General features: G+C 38.3%; 1 protein-coding gene across 12 annotated transcripts in view; it reads right to left on the bottom strand.

The window, feature by feature from the left end:
- The window catches only part of LOC136873994 (protein bric-a-brac 1), a 477,177-nt gene that overhangs the window by 380,311 nt on the left and 74,312 nt on the right, over positions 1-22,554 (bottom strand). For all 12 annotated transcript variants that reach the window (XR_010860207.2, XR_010860208.2, XM_067147435.2 and 9 more), the window contains exon 3: positions 4,452-4,631. Coding sequence is in view for 10 of the 12 variants with exons in the window: in XM_067147435.2 (XP_067003536.2) it covers positions 4,452-4,631 (180 nt within the window). In the remaining 2 variants the exon portion in view is untranslated. The remainder of the gene's footprint in view (positions 1-4,451; positions 4,632-22,554) is intronic.

Here is a 22,554-nt window from a genome sequence, read left to right on the forward strand (position 1 = left end):
ACAATGTAGAATTCCGTAGTGAAGCATGGGTACATCAGCTAGTGAATAATAATAATAAAGTATGATAGTTTCAACTGTGTGATAAATCTGCCTATAAACTGCTGGTGTGATTATGTTGTTACGTGACAGTTATCCATATCTTTCCAGGAATGCTTATTCTTTTCGTGTTTTTATGTGATTTATTAGTCAATGATGATGTTGTTGTTGATTACGCGTGGTGTTACGTGATGCTCTATCCATCCATAGAATACTAGTCAGTTAGAAATCGTTGTTATGATTTATAAAGGAATACAGTAGTGCGAAATCTGCGCGAGAGAGGAAATGCGCCAAAGAATTTCTCAAGGAATTTCTCAAAATTGTAAAGCATTTCTCAAAAGTAATTTGTATGGAATTTCTCAAAAATAAGTTGTAAAGAATTTCTCAGGGGTGTGAGAAAGTGATTTAGGAAGGATTTCTCATAAGTATGACAAAGTAGTTTCTCAACAAATTTTCTCAAAATATGCCAATATAAATTAGACTGAAAAATTTGTCAAAGATGTGCTATAGCAAGAATTAATCAATGGGTAATTCATAAAAATTAAGGAAGTAATGAAATATGGTTATCTCATGTTCAGTGTGACATTGTTTGTTGCAATTATAACGACAGTATCACTAATTGAGGAGTTGGATGCAATAACAGCGTAAGTACACTTACGTTATTTTGACAAACAGAAGCTTGAAGTTTATAAATGTTCTGAGTTAAAAGTAATATTAAGAATCAACATGAATTTCATTTAGGGACATTTAAAAGAGCCAGGAAATGTATTTCCCAAAGAATTTTATTGATCTGTTAGCTAATAAGAAAGACAGAGTTATTTAAAGTTTCATTTTATACGCTGTTATTGCATGAAGAGCAGGAATATTATATTTTGCCATACACCGGTATTGATCAGGGAGTTAGGAAAGCATGATCGACCACTATAGAGGAACAGAAGTGGCAGTTTATCCCACCTCAGTTCTCCAAAATGTCTAAACTTACCAAAATTAAGAACAGATTCTTAAAAAAAAAAAAAAATTAACTAAGAAATGTAAAACCATTAAGTTTATTCTTTATTTAATATTCACCTTTTTCGTTCTTTTGCGTGAAGGGTCGAGAGGATTTTGTTACAGCACTCTCTCCAACTATGGTATTAGGCTACGGTAATTGCCCCCCCCCCCCCCCCAACAATTAGTTGAAATGTTATAAAATTAGTAACATTCCTTTCTGAACAACTTTTATTCCTATATTCATTTACAAAATGATTCTCTAAACCTAAAAGAAAAGAAAAGGAATAAAAAACAGATCACAAAGTATATAATTGGTATTTAGACATTGTGAGTCTTACTTGTTTGAAATACTCAAATGCATCATTGATCAAAATCAGGATGATTCATCTTCACATGCTGCATTAGCAGACTCTAGGGAATCATTACACACAGACATGACTTTCACATACCCCTCAATATTCAGTTTTTAAGTATTTCATCAGTGAAATAACATCAACCCTTTTGTCTGCTTTTACACTACACTTTCTTACATCATGTAGCCTCAAATCATTAAAACTGAGAAAGCTATCATTCCTCTTTAAGAAGATAAATGGCACATAGGAGTGTAGGCCTATGACTCTGATACAACACCATTTTGGTAATAAAGTCACACAAACTTCTGTATCATGAAATTGTTGCTTTTAGCAGAGGGCATTCTTAGAAACATAGGTCAAAGTGCTGATACCCAGTCTTTTATTAAATGTGACGCCACAAAACCTTCTCTTCCACTCGGTGACATCTTCTCCAGCCAGAGAACTGGCGGCAACTGAACGTGCCACTCGTGAAGCATGCATCATGCAATAACAGCGTAGCGCATGGTACCAGTTTTAGTGAGCTCCTGACCTCTAGCGGCATCCTAGCGAACTAAGACCTGGACTGGGTTCTAGTGAAGGGACCAGGAAATCTGAAAACAGTATTCATGCAATAACAGCGTAAGTAGACTTACGCTGTTATTGCATCTAGCTCCTCAATTACATGATTAATCAAATGTTACAGAGAATGGCTTCAGTTGGAAGGTCACTGAAGGTGTAAATGAATCCAATGAATTCGCTAAGCATGCCAAGGACTCATAATCATTTTGTTAACGAGAAGAATAATCAGTTGAATTATGTTGAGGAAATGTTATATTTTTTTTGTGCATTGTCCAGGCTGAATTTTATTTTTGTGTTTTAATAAATGATGATGTTATTTGTTCTGATTTTTATTTCACATTATGTCTCCTATCCAGTCACCAATGGCCCTGTAAATATAAATCTTCTGAAGGTCGGTCCCTTAATAGCAAGTTGGCCCTGCGAACGGTCCACCCTTTTGGGACTCTCGCTCCGCCGACTGAGCGACCCCGGAGAAGGGGACAGTATGTATCATTTCCCTACACAAAGGCTTCATCAACCCTCCTAAGGGGAACTCTTCTGCCTATTTTTCTGAACAATTGCAGACACAAAAGAACATTCTAGATAGTCACTAAACACTTCACATAAATTTAAGACAGATTCTGGCACATCACTTCATGACAAGAGTAAACTCTGTCAAACACTTCGAGGCACATCTTCCTCTTCCACATCATTATCACATAGATTTCCATCACTTATAAGTCTGCCACAATTTCATCATTATTTCTTTTTACACAAACACATTACAGTCCATGCTGACGTAGTCTGCAAGATTCACATTTAATGGCACATCCAACTTTTCACACAAAAGCTTTCAGTTTTTCTCTGTTTTTGTATCATCCAACATTTCACTTTCTGTGATGTCATCTTCTGCATAAACCACTCCAGCAGTTCTAAAGCAGTTTGCAATGATTCTTCTTTCAGTGATCACCATGCAACACTGGAAAACTGCACTGCTTTCAATGTGTTGATATTAATGTTTCTCTTACACTGAAAATTGCTTTCAATTTGTGTTTTATTTACAAGAAATTATCCCCACATAACAATGTACACCACAACTGAATAAGATATACGAGGGGGTACCCACCCCAAACAACGGAATTATTTATAAAAACTATATATTTTCAATTTTTTTTACAAAACAACCTTATCCTCTACAAAATAATCTCTATTAGAACTAATACGTTTCTCCCACCGGTGCTTCCACTGTTTGAAACATTTTTTGTAGTCATCTTTAGAAATGGCTGACAGCTCCTCCCTCTTTCTTTCTTGACCTCTTCAATGTTATTAAATAACACTAGAATGGCTTCAGTTGGAAGGTCATTGAAGGTGTAAATGAATCCAATGAATTCGCTAAGCATGCCAAGGACTCATAATCATTTTGTTAACGAGAAGACCTATTCAATACAATACAATCTTAAAAGTTAGGACTTTGTCCTTATCAAAATATTAGCATAATGTTGTCAAATCGGTATCCTATCATGCTCCTTTTCATGCGTGGAAATAAGAAAAAGTCATACGGAGCCAGGTCAGGCATGGGGCAGAGGAACAATGCCACTTTTAGCCAAAAACTGTAACAGAGATGGCTGTGTGTGCAGGTGTGTTGTCGTGGTGGACGAACCGGTCTCCTGTCTGCCACAAATCAGGTATTTTATGACGATCACTGTTGCACAATCTTCTTAAAACTTCCCAATAAAAGGTTTGCACGTTGTTCACTTAAACTTTCCATCATAAAAAACTAAACAAGAACAAAACAGCGCTAGCAGATGAACAGAACAAGCCAGGTCGACAACACAGGCGGCACTGAACTGGCAATGAGTTGCGTTATACACGCCTAGCGGCAGAAATGCATACTACACAAGCTTCGCCCACGGCAATGTTATTCCGTTTCTTTAGTACCCCCTTGTAAATCTGTTTTAAGAAATGCATCATTAATCTCCACATGCTGTTGAGTACGCAACCCACTGATCGGAATGGTTATGCGGTTTGCTTTCCTTCCCCTGAAATTTGTAATCAGCTAGCCTGACCCGGCCGAATGACTGGAAACAGGCTATGGATTCTCATTAGTTCCACCTGTGTGTTGTAATGAGAGTGCTGCCTGGTGTTTTGAGAAATGTCTGGCGATTAAAACACGATGAATTTAAAACATGATGAATTTAAATTATATTTTGAAAAAAAAAAAAATTAAATACAGGCAAAAGGCTAATTATTAATTCATTATACTGAAAGTTTGAAATTGTTAAAATTAAATGTTGGTTTTTTTTTTTTTTTTTTTTTTTTTTTTTTTTTTTTTTTTTTTTTTTTTTTACAAACTGCTTTACATCGCACCGTCACGACATGACAGGTTTTAAAACACATTAAAAATATACACATATATAAGATAGTGAGCAACTCCAAAAAAAATTTTATATTTACTTTTAAAATATGGGAATAAAATCTGTACTAGGCCTACTACCTATTCATTAGTTAACTATTTTCTTTTTGAGCTCAATTTACCTCTTGTGTGTCATGACCAGTCAGTCCCTTTATTTGTAACATTTCTGCAGTTTTGAGGAATGTGGCCAATTCCTCTTGCCGCACATTAACTTCTCCCTGGTACATAAACTGCAGTATAGCTTCCAATTCTTTATGACACACATCCTTCAGAATAACAATAGGGTGCTTGCAAGGATTTGCCTGAAAAGAAAGAGAAAAATAACTATGAACTGCAATATCAACTTTGATGAATTAAACAAGTGTGGATTTTGGTTATTTCATTCAATAGAAGAATGCAAATTAAGATGCCCAACTTTTCCATAAAGGGTTCAACATCGTAGAATATCAAGAAGTATAAATAACCACTTAATCGATACTTTATTATTGCCTCAGGCAAAATTGAATAAAATTAAAACTTACAGGACATGTTTCGACCACTTAGTGGTCCTCTTCAGCTGTATAAATAAAGAATTGAGAAGAAAAAACATTATGACTTTTATTTGTGCTTATTGTCCTAATTAAAAAGTAAATACTATGAGCCAGTCAAAAACGTAAGAAAATATTATTTTCAACATAAATTTATGTTTTTCAAATGGACACCCTGTATTATTTCTTGCACAATCGTTAACACGAAAAATCTCAAAAGGAATGGTGTTCGTTTCATCGCAATAGGCCAATTACATCCCAAGATATTACAAAGTGTAGTTGACGCTTGAGATAAATGAAACGCGCAGCAGTTGCACATCCCGAGATTCAAGCATGAACCTCACGTTCCTCTTAATCACGATCTGAGTGATGTACTACGATGTGACAGGTGCTATACTTAATGTTATTTGCACTGTTGTCAAGAGGGATGAAAAAAAGAATAGCGTTTCCTGCTGCAGCAAAGGGATATGTAAATAACGGTTTCTCTCTTGCATGTTTTATTTACCTACACAGTACAGTACTCTGTATTGTACTACTTCAGAATGTACATAATTCGTACAGCAAAGTTACATGTTTGTGTGTTATTTCCTTTTGTATGTACCAAGCAGCAGGGAAATCTTTCTGGACAGTAATAAAGAATCTTAGGAAGGGAGGGAAAAAGGAAATGAACAGATCCCAGGGAATCACTGGAGAGGTGGAGGGAATATTTTGAACATCTTCTCAATGTAAAAGGAAATCATCCTGGTGGTGTTGCAAACAGCCAAGCTCATGGGGAGGAGGAAAATGATGTTGGTGAAATTATGCTTGACCGAGCACGATAGCTGCAGTCGCTTAAGTGCGGTCAGTATCCAGTATTTGGGAGATAGTAGGTTTGAACCCCCTGTCGGCAGTCCTGAAAATGGTTTTCCATGGTTTCCCATTTTCACACCAGGCAAATGCTGGGGCTGTACCTTAATTAAGGCCACGGCCGCTTCCTTCCCACTCCTAGCCTTTCCCTGACCCATCGTCGCCATAAGACCTATCTGTGTCGGTGAAAAAAAAAAAAAAAGCTTGAGGAAGTGGAAAGGATGGTAAACAAACTTCATTGTCATAAGGAGGCAGCAGGAATAGATTAAATTAGACCTGAAATGGTGAAGTATAGTGGGAAGGCAGGGATGAAATGGCTTCATAGACTAGTAAAATTAGCATGGAGTGTTGGTAAGGTACCTTCAGATTGGACAAAAGCAGTAACTGCACCTATCTATAAGCAAGGGAACAGGAAGGATTGCAATAACTATCGAGGTATCTCATTGATTAGTATCCCAGGCAAAGTATTCACTGGCATCTTGGAAGGGAGGGTGCGATCAGTCGTTGAGAGGAAGTTGGATGAAAACCAGTGTGGTTTCAGACCACAGAGAGGCTGTCAGAATCAGATTTTCAGTATGTGCCAAGTATTTGAAAAATGCTACGAGAGGAATAGGCAGTTGTGTTTAATGTTTCGTAGATCTAGAGAAAGCATATGACAGGGTACCGAGGGAAAAGATGTTCACTATACTGGAGGACTATGGAGTTAAAGGTAGATTGTTAAAATCAATCCAAGGCATTTATGTTGACAATTGGGCTTCAGTGAGAATTGATGGTAGAATGAGTTCTTGGTTCAAGGTACTTACAGGGGTTAGACAACGCTGTAATCTTTCACCTTTGCTGTTTGTAGTTTACATGGATCATCTGCTGACAGGTATAAAATGGCAGGGAGGGATTCAGTTAGGTGGAAATGTAGTAAGCAATTTGGCCTATGCTGACGACTTAGTCTGAATGGCAGACTGTGCCGAAAGCCTGCAGTCTATTATCTTGGAACTTGAAAATAGGTGCAATGAGTATGGTATGAAAACTAAGACTAAATTGATGTCGGTAGGTAAGAAATTCAACAGAACTGAATGTCAGATTGGTGATACAAAGCTAGAACAGGTCGATAATTTCAAGTATTTAGGTTGTGTGTTCTCCCAGGATGGTAATATAGTAAGAGAAAGTGAGATTGAATCAAGGTGTAGTAAAGCTAATGCAGTGAGCTCGCAGTTGCGATCAGCAGTATTCTGTAAGAAGGAAGTCAGCTCCCAGACGAAACTATCTTTACATCGATCTGTTTTCAGACCAACTTTCGCTTTACGGGAGCGAAAGCCGGGTGGACTCAGGATATCTTATTCATAAGTTAGAATTAACAGACGTGAAATTAGCAAGAATGATTGCTGGTACAAACAGGTGGGAACAATGGCAGGAGGGTACCTGGAATGAGGAGACAAAGGCTAATTCAGGAATGAACTCGATGGATGAAGCTGTACGCATAAACCGGCTTCGGTGGTGGGGCCATGTGAGGCGAATGGAGGAGGACAGGTTACCTAGGAGAATAATGGTCTCTGTTAAGGAGGGTAAGAGAAGTAGAGGGAGACCAAGATGACGATGGTTAGGCTCGGTTTCTTACGATTTAAAGATAAAGAGGTATAGAACTAAATGAGTCCACAACACTAGTAGCAAATCGAGGATTGTGGCGATGTTTAGTAAATTCTCAGAGGCTTGCAGACTGAACGCTGAAAGGCATAACAGTCTATAATGATAATGTATGTATGTATGTATGTATGTATGTATGTATGTATGCATGTATGTACCACTGTACAAAGATACGTTAATGTCATCACTTCACCATGTGCAAAATTTCAATTGTAATGTAGTAATTAAAAATGTTCAGTAACATGTCCTGTACTTGTCATGTAACATTATGTAATTGACGTACAACTACGTACAGTAAACCAGCATTTTCTCCCTCTGCTTGATCCTTGGTCAGCGATTGATTTTGTAATACCCCGACCGGTGATATTCAATTCTGTTACCGTTATGTCCATTCTAGTACTGTATAGTAGAAATCAATAGAACACGAAACAGCAAACCCTTTCTTTATTTTCCATTGAGTGTGACTGGAAATAGATATTGTTTCCAGCCTCTTCATAACAATGCACATAACATTAATCATTACATAAAATCAGCTTCATGGTCCGTATCGCACATGAGGTTTGCACTTGAATCTCGGGATGTGCAACTGCTGTGCGTTTCGTTTATTTCAAGCGCCAATTTCACATCGCAGGTTGTAATCGGCCTATTGCAATTAAACAAACAGCATTCCTTATGTTTTTTTTCATGTTAATGATTGTACAAGAAATAATACAGGGTGTCCATTTAAAACAATGTAAGTTTATGTTCAAAATAATATTTTCTTACATTCTTGATTGGCTCATAGTATTTACTTTAAATAGCCCATTTCCTGTCTTCATGCCCATGAGTCATTTTACAATATCTCTTGTTGTTTGAGATATATTTACGGTGAAAGTTTTAAGTTTTTTTTTTTGTTGCAATTTTCTTTAAGTCGTGCCAACACAGATAGGTCTTATAGCGATGATGGGACAGGAAGTGGCTAGGAGTGGGAAGGAAGCGGCTGTGGCCTTAATTAAGGTACAGCCCCAGCATTTACCTGGTGTGAAAATGGGAAACCATGGAAAACCATCTTCAGGACTGCTGACAGTGAAGTTCGAACCAATTATCTCCCGAATACTGGATACTGGCCGCACTTAAAAGACTGCAGCTATCAAGCTCGGTAAAGTTTTAAGTGGGCCACCCTGTATATAGATATTGTTTTTACATACAACTAACTACTTTTTTTGGTTTTTGGAGGAGCTGTAGTGCCGGACTTTTGTCCCACAGGATTTTTTTAAATCAAATCAAAATCTCTATTTGCAAATGAGGTGTCTACCTTGGTGGCAAATGGTACACTAAAATACATTATTGTCAAGCACTAAATATTAAATTAACAAGAGAAGAAAATTTTTCTATAATATTGTATTATATTATACAATTTAAGCTAACAATGTTTTCTATTAAACACACAACTTATCCTTAATAAATTTATATTGTTTACAAAATTCGACTTATAATATCTCCTGTACTACTTACAAATATAGTCAACTGATATACAGTATGTGGAATTACTTCAAATGATACTATACAACTGGTATAAGATTAATATTTACATTGCATTTATTTACTTATTTACTTTTTTTTTTAATACCCATTCTGGAACCTAAGTAGCATTCTTTTACATGCCAGTAAATCTACCAACACAAGGGTATTTGAGCACCTTTAAACACCACCAGGATCGAACCTGCTAAGCTGGGGCCAGAAGGCCAGTGCCTCAACCATCTGAACTACCCTATTCAGCCCGGCCCCATTCTTTTAAATTTATATGCTAAGCGACAATGTGTAGCAGGCAATTCTTCATCTTCTTTTCTTTGAGACAAGTTTACAATAATCATAAACACATCTGTTCCAGTACTCTCATATATTTCTCAAGTGAATAATGTGATATGAGTGAAATTTCTGTGAAACAAGGTGCTGGCCATACTCTATACAAAGCCAGTGAGAATTTTTCATTCTGATGGTTTAAGGACTAACAGTAGTAGATTGAGCAGTTATCTTAATAAAAGGCTAGAATTTATAACAAGGTTAAATTACATAGACTGGAAGGGATTGTTGGGTTGAGTTCAAAATATGTATAATATTGAAGGTAGAAAATTTGATTAGTTTTTCCAACACATTTTTAACAGTGAATAATACTTTCCTCTAATCAAAAGAACCTACAATAAGCCTAGTCAAAATTCTGGCCTATCCTTAAATCAATTAAAGTGGTATACAGTGGAGAATATGAGGAAACTAGCCATGCCATACAATGTCAAAGTAAGGAGCATGTAGATTTATATAAGAATGAAAGGAAACAATATAAACAACCAATAATTAAAGCATGGAATTAAGGCATGGAGAGCTGCATCAAACCAGTCTGATGACTCAAACAAAAACAATTACAGCAAAGTTGGAAGCCAATGAGAATATACTGCTGGGACATTCAATAAAAGCAAAGCAGCTCATTAATAAGGAGTCTCTACGAACATCTCGAGACTGGCTGAAAACGGGGGTGTGATGCGAGTATATGAACTCGTATAGGGAGTTCAACCTCAATTCTTCAAATCCTACCTACCCGTGGTGCCCCTGTTAAGCTGAGCAACCCAGTAGAAGGTTGGGTTTTCAACCCCAGCAGGAATCTGGGTCAGTGAGCCAACAGGATTGGAGGACAGTAGAAGGCAACGGGAAACCACCACTGTAATTTTCCCAAGAACATGGCCTCGCTCAATTCAAAATATTCCGGAGTTTCAAGTTCCCTAGTCAGATCTCCGGGGGGGAACTACGCTGAGAGAAGCCCCAAGAAATGTGCGATGCTGCAAGGAACAGTATTGTTTAGGAACTTGGAATGTAAGATCCATGTATCAAGGAAAGCTGGATATAGTCAAACGAGAAATGAAGAGACTGGGCATCGATATACTGGGAATAAGTGAAGTGAGATGAATTGGTATTCGTAAATTTGCTACAGATGAGTACATGGTCTACTATTCTGGACATGAAAACCAAAGCAAAAATGGAATTGCCCTCATACTTAGCAACAGGGTGCGTAACACTATAATGGGGTGCAATTTTAAAGCTGACAAAATTATGTCGGTGCGTTTTCAAGGCCAATCACAGTCATACAAATTTACGCTCCAACCACAAAAGCTGAAGAGGAAGATATTGACCAGTTCTATGAAGACTTACGAGAATTGCTACAGTTAACATTGAAGAATATTATTGGTGACTGGAATGCCGAAGTAGGAAATCAAACTGTAGAAAGAGTAACAGGAAAATTTGGCCTTGGCTCAACAAATGAAGCTGGACAGACTCCCAGAATTCTATCAAGACAACTCACTGGTCATTACCAACACACTGTTTCAATTGCCCAAACGACACCTATACACCTGGACCTCACCGAATGGTAAATGTCGGATCAGATTGACTACATACTTTGTAGTTAGAGGTGGAGGAGCGCTGAACAGTCATCCAAAACAAGGCCTGGGGCTGATTGTGGATCAGATCATGAGCTTTTAATTTCCAAATTCCGGCTCAAATTAAAAAGGATTGACAAAGCCAAACCATCAAGCAGATATGACCTAAATAGCATACCTCTTGGTTCATGCGCCCATGAACGTACGATTTATTGGCAATTCTCACTATTTTCAGTACTTTTCTACTTGTTTGAATTTAAGTATGATGTTGCGCTTACCTTTAATTATGTTACGTTTAGTTATTTTTCGTTGATTTATAACAAGTTTCCCTTGGCGTGCACTCATGTTACAGGTCATACGAACACTGTTTGCTTATTTCTTCCTTTCGCTTTGCTAACTTACGTCATTTTTACGTTGCCTGTTGATTGGTCACATTACCTTCACATGACTGCTTGCGTCACCGGTAACTTGTCTCCTTTTGGTACCGAGAATGTGTTCTTCCGCGTCTTTCTATTTTTTCATTGGTTATTTCTGCTTTTTCCCTTGCCTTTATTATATTATTAATTGTATGGAAATTATGAATATTCTTTCTGGACTTCTCTTTTTTCATTATTTTGTATTTTTTGGTAAGGTTTCTCATGTACTTTTTAGTAATTATTATTGTTAGTCTTGCAGCACTACTTTTTGTTGAATCTGGAATCTTCTGCAGTGCTTCTTAAGGACTGTCACTCAACATGTTCACCTGGACTCCGTACTGGACACTGCTCCAGAACTCGACTTGAAGACTCGGCGCGAGGACTCGGTTCCTCACTTTGCTTCGGGCAGCCCACTAGAATTGCTAATTCTCTGCAATGTCCATGCGGACTATGCATCCGGCCTGTTAGCCTTGCCGCGTGTTTAGAAGCGGCATTTCTCACGACATGTATTCACTTTGCCCTGCTTGCGGCTGTTGACATGGGCTTGCCCCCTTGTACAGACGAAGAATGTCAAGCCAAGTACTTTCTACTCCGCACCAGCTGGCCTGTTCAGCAATTCTATTCTATTAAATTTTATTAATGCCAGCCTGGAGTTAGCATTCTGCTTTACTTTTATGAACATTTTAAATCTACATTTGTCAGCATGTTTGATCTTGAAGATGACATTTTCTACTGAACTGGTTTGCCTAAAAGGATTTGTCTTTTACACTGCAGTGTGTGGACTATTAATCTGAAAGCTTAATGTTTTCATTATTTGTAATTTTATCTCCCCGGTGGAGAATTCAATGCTGCAAGTCTGCCTCAAGTTCGTTGTTACATTTCCAGTCCTTTTCAATCTATTGTTAAAGCAACCCTTTTTTTTCTATTTAGCTTCGTCATTTGATGTTTTTGAATATTTATTTATTACTCTGTTAAATTCCGATACTGGTTTGGCTTGTGCCAGCCTTCCACATTAATGTAAATTACAGATGTTCTGAATTTATCAGTTTCAATTTATATTCACTATTATGTGCACAGCCGGTGGTCAGTTCGGCTCAAGGCTAGGCGTACGTTACTTGAATTTCGAATTTAATCGTTGATCAAGTTATTCAAATCATTTATTGTTATTTTTTTCTCTAAGATTATAATAAATGTTGTTGACTGCTGATCCTTCTATCTTTCATTCCCGTAAAACTGGGAATTACTCCTTGTCCTTTCCTGGTTTTACTATATGGTGCCGTGACCAGGATCAGCAGATTTCGGTTTCTTACTATTTTGTATTCATTTTGAATTGTTATTGTTTCAGAAGGTGATTTTGTAATTACTTCATTGCGTTCCTGATGCAGCCTGCAGTTGCCCCAGTTAACCCGGAAGCTAGCATGCTGCCCGAGGACAAGCTGATATGTGCTCGCGCAGCCTACAAGGGACAGTTAAGCCTGTTTCGTAAGTTCCTTGCCAGCTGGGAAGACGAAACTTGTAATGTTGACAATCTTGTTCAAAGGTTGAAAAATTATGAGGTGGCTTACAGTCGTTATGATGAAGCCCAAATGAATTTAGAAATTCAATGTCCGGAGCAGTCAGTTGATAGGAAGGAGGTTGAGAACCTCTATTATGAAGGACACGCTCAAGCTGTTCAAATTATTAGACGTCTTACTCATTCCTTAAAGCAGGAAGAACTTTCAAATTCTACTCCCCGCTCAGGATTGTTGAAAACTCCTGACAGTCCTGCTAAGGCCTCTTTGCCCAAAATTCAGCTTTCTCCGTTTCGCGGTAATGAAGAGGAATGGGATTTTTTTTTTTAATTGTTTGACTCTTTAGTCAACCAGAATGAGTCGCTTCCTGACATTCAAAAATTTCACTACCTTCGTTCTTCGTTACAGGGTTTGGCGTTGAAACTCGTTGAGTCTCTTTCTCTTACTAATGATAATTATAAGGTTGCTCTAGGGTTATTGAAGGAGCGTTATGCTAATCCCCGTCTGAGTATACATCGGCATATGCAAGCCCTATTTAATTTACCTGCTGCAAGAGTAGATAAGGTTCAAACATTTAGAGCATTATTAGACACTGTTGAACTTCATGTTAAGGCTTTGGCGATTTTAAACCAACCGGTTGAACACTGGGATACTTTTTTAGTATATTTGGTTTCTTCTAAATTTGATCAGGATACTTTAAAAATCTGGGAGTCTGAGGTCTCCAATTCTCAAACAGTTACTTATAACAATGTAATTCAATTCCTAAAGCAGAGATGTCAGATTCTTTCAGCTGTTGATTTTCAAATGAATGGTCAGCCTTCAAAATTGACGAATAAACTTCCGGTGCCCACAAAGGTCTCTAAATTCAGATCATTTTCAAAACCTCAGGTGTTGAATGTTCAGACCAAAAATGCCAAATGCGGGTGTGGTTCGGAAGGTCATTTATTATATTTGTGCCCTAAATTTAAATTGCTGTCCATAGATGACAGGAGGTTATTTCTTCAGGCAAACAAGCGTTGCTTTAATTGCCTATCCAGCAATCATTTGCTAAACAAATGCAACTCTACTAATTCTTGTAAGCATTGTGGCTCTAAGCATCATTCTTTAATACACCGTCATATCAAAACTGGAGTTAATGCTTCATCGGCGGACTCTGTTCAAGACAGTACTCCATCTGCTAGTGCACAAACCTTTACTCAGGGCTCATCCACTTTGCGAGGTTCTCAAGTACTGCTTTCCACAGCAGTTGTTCAGATAAAGGATTCCGTAGGTCAGTGGAACTCTGTTCGATGTCTGTTGGATAATGCAGCCACCCACGACTTTATTAGTGAAAATCTGATAGAAAGGTTAGGATTGCAAAAAATGCCCACCGATATGGAGGTCACAGGCATCAACAGCAACAAAACATGTTCTACTAGCTTTGTTAGGATCTGTATAAGGGACTCTATTCAAAGCAATGTATTTTTTAATTTGAACTGTTTAGCTATGAAAGTTATCAGTAGTAACACACCTCATCTTTCCTTCAATATTAAGGACTGGGACATCCCCCCTCAAGTTCAATTAGCAGACCCTAGTTTCTTTGAGAGTGCACCTATAGATCTTTTATTAAGTGCTGATATTTTTTGGCAAGTATTATTGCCTGAGAAGGTGCAAATCATGCCCAATGTGTTTGCCCGTAAAACTAAGCTGGATTGGATTCTCACCGGGCGCCTCCCTAAGAATCCTATAGCTATTAAACCTCAATGTCATTTCATCTCCGCTCAGGATCAACATAATTTGGAAAGATTTTGGAAATTGGAAGAATGTTCTTTAGATTCACTTCAGCTCTCTGAGCAGGAGCAAATCTGTGAACAACTTTATAAACAAACTACTCTTCGTAATTGTGATGGTAGATTCGTGGTTCAACTTCCTCGTGTCTCCAATCCCCCTCCTTTAAGTAATACTAAGCCTCGTGCTCTTAGGGCCCTGATAGCTATCGAAATTTAGGAATGATCCTTATCTTAAATTTCAATATGCTCAATTCATGGAAGAGTATGAAGCTTTAAATCACATGGAAGTAGTAAGGAAATTTGAAGACACTATTCTTACTGATTCTGTCTATCTTAATCATCATCCCGTTTGGAAGAGTGGGAATGGAAAATCTAAGAAAATACGAGTAGTATTTAATGGTTCAGCCCTGGATGATCAAGGAACTTCTTTAAATGATACTCTTTTGGCTGGTCCTTCTATTCAAGTTGATTTATCTATTATTTTGTTAAATTTTAGATTATTCCCGGTTGCCGTGATGGCTGACATTCAACAAATGTATCGGCAAATTCTGATTGATCCCACTCAACGTGACCTGCAAAGGATCCTCTGGCGCGATGATCCTAAGAAACCGCTAAAGGTCTTCAGGTTAAAAACTCTAACTTATGGATTGAAACCTTCCTCTTTTTTGGCGATCAGAACTCTTCATCATCTTGCTGAATTAGATGGTCATCTTTTTCCTCCTGAGGTAAGTCAGGCTCTAACTACATCCTTTTATGTGGACGATTTCTTGTCCTCTTTCTATTCAATCGAAGAAGCTGCCCAGGTTGCTAAGGGTTTGATTCAATTGCTTGAAGGTGGTGGATTCGTCTTACACAAGTGGTGTTCCAATCACGACCTATTTTTAAACGCCTTTAAGGATAGAGATCTGATTAATGATTGCGTAGAATTGTTTAAGGAACAAACTACCATTAAGGCTCTTGGGATATATTGGAGTCCTAAGCAGGATATATTCACTTATAAATTGGCATTCTCTTCAGAGCCGCCTACCACTAAACGTCAAATCCTTTCTGAAATTGCAAAAATCTATGATCCTTTGCAATATTTAGCTCCTATCGTTGTCCTGGCTAAACTTTTCATGCAGGAGTTGTGGACACTGAAAACAACTTGGGATGAAGTTGTCCCCCTTAGTTATCTTCAAAAATGGATTAAATATAGAGACAGCCTTCTTGAGGTTTCTACTATTTTTATACCTAGAGTTCTCATTAAACATCCCCCTGCTGATATTCTGGAACTCCATTTGTTTTCTGATAGTTCTGAAAAGGCATACGGGTGTTGCACTTACCTTGTCTCGAGAAACGAACCATTTTTTTCCAATCTTGTATCTTCGAAATCCAAGGTAGCTCCTTTGAAGATCGTTTCATTGCCTCGGTTAGAACTTTGTGCAGCCCTACTTGCTGTGGAATTGTCTAATAAACTACTTCAAAATTTGAAGGTTCACATATCTCAAACGTTTTTCTGGACTGATTCGACTATCGTTCTGTCTTGGCTTGCTAAACCTTCATATCATTGGCAACCCTTTGTCTCTCACAGAGTTGCTAAAATTCAGGAACAAACTTCAGTAGACTCCTGGCGGTATGTTCCTTCTCGCGAGAACCATGCTGACGTGATCTCGAGAGGTTGTAGTCCTAGGCGTTTAGCTAACCTTGCTTTATATTGGCACGGTCCTATTTGGCTTGTTCAACCTACCTCTCTATGGCCTAGCCATCCTAATTTAGAGTCTGTTGAGCAATTTGAAGTTCGCACGACTTTAATTTCTGCGCATGCTGCTATTGCAACTTACCCACTGCTTCACAAATTTTCCACTTTTCACAAGCTCATAAGAGTTATGGCTTATGTTCTCAGATGGAATTTTTTTGTATTAGATCAGCCTTTAAGCCCTAGAGACTTTTTAACTGCTTTAGAATTAAGAACAGCTACTAATAAAATATTGTTTTTAGTGCAGCAAGAAGTATTTTTGGAGGAGTTTCGATCACTTAGTAAGGGCAATCGCTTAAAAAAGGGCAGTAAACTTTTTTCATCGTCCCCCTATCTTGATCAAGATAATCTCTTACGAGTAGGTGGTCGGTTGTCTTCTTCTGTTCTATCAGAGGATAAGAAGCACCCCATCATCTTACCTTCTAAACATCACGTTACTGAATTGATTATAAGACAATTTCATTATCAGCATTAGCATGCCGGTGATCGCACTTTGCTATACCTTATTCGTGAACATTATTGGATTATTAACGGGATTCATGAGGTTAATTCTGTGATACGTAAATGTGTAAAATGTCTTCGTGCCAATCCCATACCTTCATCTCAGCTCATGAGTGATCTGCCCTCATTTAGATCTCAACCCTGTCGCCCTTTTGAGTACACCGGTGTTGATTATGCTGGTCCATTTTCTTATAAAACCAATCCTCTAAGGCCTGCCTCTAAGACTTTCAGCTCAGCAGGAAATTCAAAATTTTTCCTATTTAAAGGGATTTAAGTGGAATTTTATTCCTCCATATGGGCCCCACCATGGAGGCAGATGGGAATCTTGTGTTGAACTTCTAAAACGGCATTTAAGGAGAACTTTGAATTCATCTTTTCTTTCCTATGATGAATTTAATTCGCTACTTATTTTGATTGAAGCTGTGATAAATTCTAGGCCACTCACCCCTTTATCTCAGGACCCTCAAGATCTTCTTCCCCTTACCCCTTCACATTTCTTGATAGGGCAATCTATGGTCTCCTCTCCTCCGGCACTGCTCCGAAGGCTAGATTTATCTTTGCCGATTTTGTGGAGAAAAGTAGAGGCTGCTCGTGAAAGATTCTGGCAGCGCTGGCGCCTGGAATACCTGGGGCAGCTTTAGGTAAGGAGCAAATGGAAATTTGAGCAACCCAACATTAAGGAAGGCGATTTGGTTCTCCTTTAGTATGGCCGTTGGGCAGAATTGTTCAAGTTTTTTCTGGTCAGGATAAAAGGATAAAAGGTGGTAAAGATCCGCACTAGTAATGGAATCTTTGTTAGACCCATTACGTCATTGTGCCCTCTCCCTCTTGATGTATATGAATGAAGTTGTAAACTTTGTTATTGTAAGTCCCGGAAGAATATCTTTTTTCTTTTTTTCTTTTTCTTTTTGCCCTCCCCCCAGTATGGTTCATGCGCCCATGAACGTATGATTTATTGGCCATTCTCACTATTTTCGGTACTTTTCTACTTGTTTGAATTTAAGTATGATGTTGCACTTACCTTTAATTATGTTACGTTTAGTTATTTTTCGTTGATTTATAACAAGTTTCCCTTGGCATGCACTCATGTTACAGGTCATATGAACACCGTTTGCTTATTTCTTCCTTTCGCTTCGCTAACTTAAGTAATTTTTACGTTGCCTGTTGATTGGTCACATTACCTTCACATGACTGCTTGCGTCACCGGTAACTTGTCTCCTTTTGGTACCGAGAATGTGTTCTTCCGCGTCTTTCTATTTTTTCATTGGTTATTTCCGCTTTTTTCCTTGCCTTTATTATATTATTAATTGTATGGAAATTATGAATATTCTTTCTGGACTTCTCTTTTTTCATTATTTTGTATTTTTTGGTAAGGTTTCTCATGTACTTTTTAGTAATTATTATTGTTAGTCTTGCAGCACTACTTTTTGTTGAATCTGGAATCTTCTGCAGTGCTTCTTAAGGACTGTCACTCAACATGTTCACCTGGACTCCGTACTGAACTCTGCTCCAGAACTCGACTTGAAGACTCGGCGCGAGGACTCGGTTCCTCACTTTGCTTCGGGCAGCCCACTAGAATTGCTAATTCTCTGCAATGTCCATGCGGACTATGCATCCGGCCTGTTAGCCTTGCCGCGTGTTTAGAAGCGGTATTTCTCACGACATGTATTCACTTTGCCCTGCTTGCGGCTGTTGACATGGGCTTGCCCCCTTGTACAGACGAAGAATGTCAAGCCAAGTACTTTCTACTCCGCACCAGCTGGCCTGTTCAGCAATTCTATTCTATTAAATTTTATTAATGCCAGCCTGGAGTTAGCATTCTGCTTTACTTTTATGAACATTTTAAATCTACGTTTGTCAGCATGTTTGATCTTGAAGATGACATTTTCTACTGAACTGGTTTGCCTAAAAGGATTTGTCTTTTACACTGCAGTGTTTGGACTATTAATCTGAAAGCTTAATGTTTTCATTATTTGTAATTTTATCTCCCCGGTGGAGAATTCAATGCTGCAAGTCTGCCTCAAGTTCGTTGTTACATTTCCAGTCCTTTTCAATCTATTGTTAAAGCAACCCTTTTTTTCTATTTAGCTTCGTCATTTGATGTTTTTGAATATTTATTTATTACTCTGTTAAATTTCGATACTGGTTTGGCTTGTGCCAGCCTTCCACATTAATGTAAATTACAGATGTTCTGAATTTATCAGTTTCAATTTATATTCACTATTATGTGCACAGCCGGTGGTCAGTTCAGCTCAAGGCTAGGTGTACGTTACTTGAATTTCGAATTTAATCGTTGATCAAATTATTCAAATCATTTATTGTTATTTTTTTCTCTAAGATTACAATAAATGTTGTTGACTGCTGATCCTTCTATCTTTCATTCCCGTAAAACTGGGAATTACTCCTTGTCCTTTCCTGGTTTTACCACCTCTCGAATATACAGTACAGGTTAAAAACAGATTTAATGGATTAGATTTAAGAGATAGAGTCCCAGAAGAGCTATGGTCAGAAGTATGCTGTGTTGTTAAGGAGACAGCGGAAAAGCATATTCCCAAGAAAAAGAACAAGAAGAAGGCCAAATGGTTATCGGGTGAAGCACTACAAATAGCAGAAAAAGAAGGACTGCAAAAATCAAAGGGGAAAGATCGAAGGTGTCTAAATTAAATGCAGAGTTTCAGAAACTAACTAGAAGAGATACGAATGCCTTTTTTGAATGAACAGTGCTAGGAAGTTGAGGAAAATAACAGACTGGGGAAGACAAGAGATCTTTACATAAGAATTGGAGACATCAGAGGGAAAATCCAGGTGAAGGGGTAAGACAAGAGATCTTTACATAAGAACTGGAGGCATCAGAGGAAAATTCCAGGTGAAGATTGGAATGATACAAGATAAAAATGGAAAATAACTTACAGAAGCAGAGGAGATTTTTAAAAAAAGGTGGAGGGAATATGTAGACAATTTGTATAGGAAAGATCGGAATACTCCTGATGATGAAGTTACTCTGTTGCCACAGCCAGAACCAGATATCCTAGAAAGTGAGGTCAAGTAGGCCCTAGAAAGTATTGCAAACAATAAGGCAAGTGGTTATGATGCAATCCCAGCAGAACTGTTCAAAATCCTAGGAGAGGATGCTGTGAAAGTGCTACATTCAATATGTCAGCAAATATGGAAAACCCAGCAGTGGCCAAAAGAACAGAAAAACTCAGTGTTCATCCCAATTCCAAAGAAGGGCAGTGCTAAAGAATGTTCAAACTATCGAACAATCGCACTTATATCGCATGCTAGTAAGGTTATGCTCAAGATCCTGCAAAACAGGCTTCAGCAGTATGCAGATCGAGAACTACCTGAAGAACAAGCCAGTTTCCGCAAAGGCAGAGGAACCAGAGATCAAATTGCTAATATTTGCTGGATTATGGAGAAAGCAAGAGAATTCCAAAAAGACCTATACCTATGCTTTATTGACTATGCTCAAGCCTTTGACTGTGTTCAGCACAATAAATTGTGGCAAGTACTCAAGACTATGGGAGTACCGGATCATCTTATTTACCTTATGAGAAATCTCTACCCTGATCAGGAAGCTACGGTGAGAACCCTATATGGAAGAACTGAATGGGTCAAGATTGAGAAAGATGTACGCCAAGGCTGCATATTTATTCAACTTATATGCAGAGTATGTGATGATGAATGCCAAATTAGATGAAACAGAAACTGGAGCAAAAATTGGCGGGGAAACACATAAATAACCAGGGGTAGAAGAAAATAGAAATAATTCAGTAGCCAGCCCCTTTTCCTCAGGAGCCAGCACATTTTTCACAAATATACATTATGAACACCACAGGTTAGACTAGGATAAAGCTACGTATTATTTTTGAAATGTGACCTTAAGTAGTATAGTCTCATTTCATAGAAGAATGTAAATTTATATTTTAAGATATACTAACCCAAATAATCACCAGTCACCTTCAAGGTTAGCATATTTTAAAATTACACTACATGTGCCTGTTTGACTTGCCACCAGTAACATTCAACTTGCTTAACAATGCAAACAAACCTTCAAAATCAGTGTAGGGTCTGTTTTTTTTTTTAGCATTCATTTTCTTGATGCACCTCGCTAAAAGTGCACATTCAGGACTTTTCATGAAACTTTCAGCCTCCTGCCGGCCCCGCGATGTAGTGGTAGAGTGCCTGCCTCTTACCCGGAGGCCCCGGGTTCGATTTCCACTCAGCCTCCATGATTACAGTTGAGGAGCTATCTGACGGTGAGATGGCGGCCCCGGTCAAGAAAACCAAGGATAACGGCCGAGAGGATTCGTCGTGCTGACCGCACAACACCTCATAATCTGCAGGCCTCCAGGCTGAGCAGCGGTCGCTTGGTAGGCCAAGGCACTTCGGGGCTGTTACGCCATTTTTTCAGCCTCCTAACACGTCGAGTGAGGATAGAATTTTTCGTTTGTTTAAAACATTTCCAGTTTAAATGGTCCTCAAAATCCGGATTCAACTTTAGAATGTTTGTCGGCAATACTACGAAAGTTAGTGCATAATTTACACTTCGCAATTCCTTCTTCATAGCAAAGCCACGGTAGTCATTCAAGCTACGATTCTCTGCATTGTGTATCATTCTCATACTTCTCTGAATCACTAACACTCAGCTTGCTTAACAATGTAACCAAACCTTCAATATCAGTGTAGGGTCTGTTATTTTTTGCAATATGATAAGATGCCATGAACAATGCATTCATATGCTGTAACATTAGCATTCATTTTCTTTACGCACTTCGCTGAAAGTGCTAAAATTTCCGTTTGCCTGAAAATTGAAATTTCAACGTATTTTTGATGTTTGACCTATCATTGTCTTGAACACCATAAATTTCACGCTGGTCACTGCCGTCCTGAACTCTACAGTCGGCACTTCCATCAAGTGTTTTCTCACATTCACGCCCTTTTGTATCACTTTGTGTTACATTTACGGGCCCTAGTTATGAAGAAATCTGAAAGAAGACACTGTTACTCGCATCAGTCAATTTGTGCGGTTTTGTTCGTTTCATTTTGCCGATTTTTTCAAGTATAGTACAGAAACGTAAAATACACCATTGTTAAATGGCTTCCGAGTTTGCGAGCTTCGATGTCTGATGCTACGTTGCAAATTTTCCGTGAACTCACAGGAATAAACACAACCGTATTTATAAAGTGCAAACCGTTCAATACCAAGATGCTGTAATTAAATTAAAAGTATAAATATTGTTCGGTGAAAATACAAGAATTGATAAACACATCATTCCGTATGTTCTAAATGCAAAGAATGAATTCCACGGGAATTTATCAGCACTGCTTAGGCGGCAATAGTTGAGGAACGGCTAGTCACGGGAAGGATGGCGGTAATGTAGTGTTTGTGGAATCATTTCACTTAGTAGTTCTCTGCATTTCTCCACAACTCTGGTCTGATCTTTGTACTCGGCTACCGATAGCTGATCATCTGTAATGGAACTCGATGTGTCACGATATGTCCACATGTAAGGATACTTGTTGGACGAGTTACACCGATATCTCCCATGACCGCTAGGCAGCTCCCGCGGAGAAATGAAACGTCGAGTTCCTAGGTACGAAGAGCAATTACAGAATTCAAGACTGCCAAAAGCACAGAAAATGTTTATTGCACATATTAGAATATATGAGCTACAGAAAACAACGTGAAACACCACACGCCTTGTTACTTTGTAAAGTGATGGGAACGTACATGTAAGGGAACTCTGGATTTCAAAAAATAAATTTTCAAAACCGAATTTGAAAATTCAGGCGCCAGGTAAAAATTTTCAGGCGCCATGGCGACTGGGCGCCCGGTATTTATCGACCCCTGTAAATAACCTTAGATATACTG

This window comes from Anabrus simplex, chromosome 5, assembly GCF_040414725.1.
Source record: "Anabrus simplex isolate iqAnaSimp1 chromosome 5, ASM4041472v1, whole genome shotgun sequence".
NCBI classification, from domain to species: domain Eukaryota; kingdom Metazoa; phylum Arthropoda; class Insecta; order Orthoptera; family Tettigoniidae; genus Anabrus; species Anabrus simplex.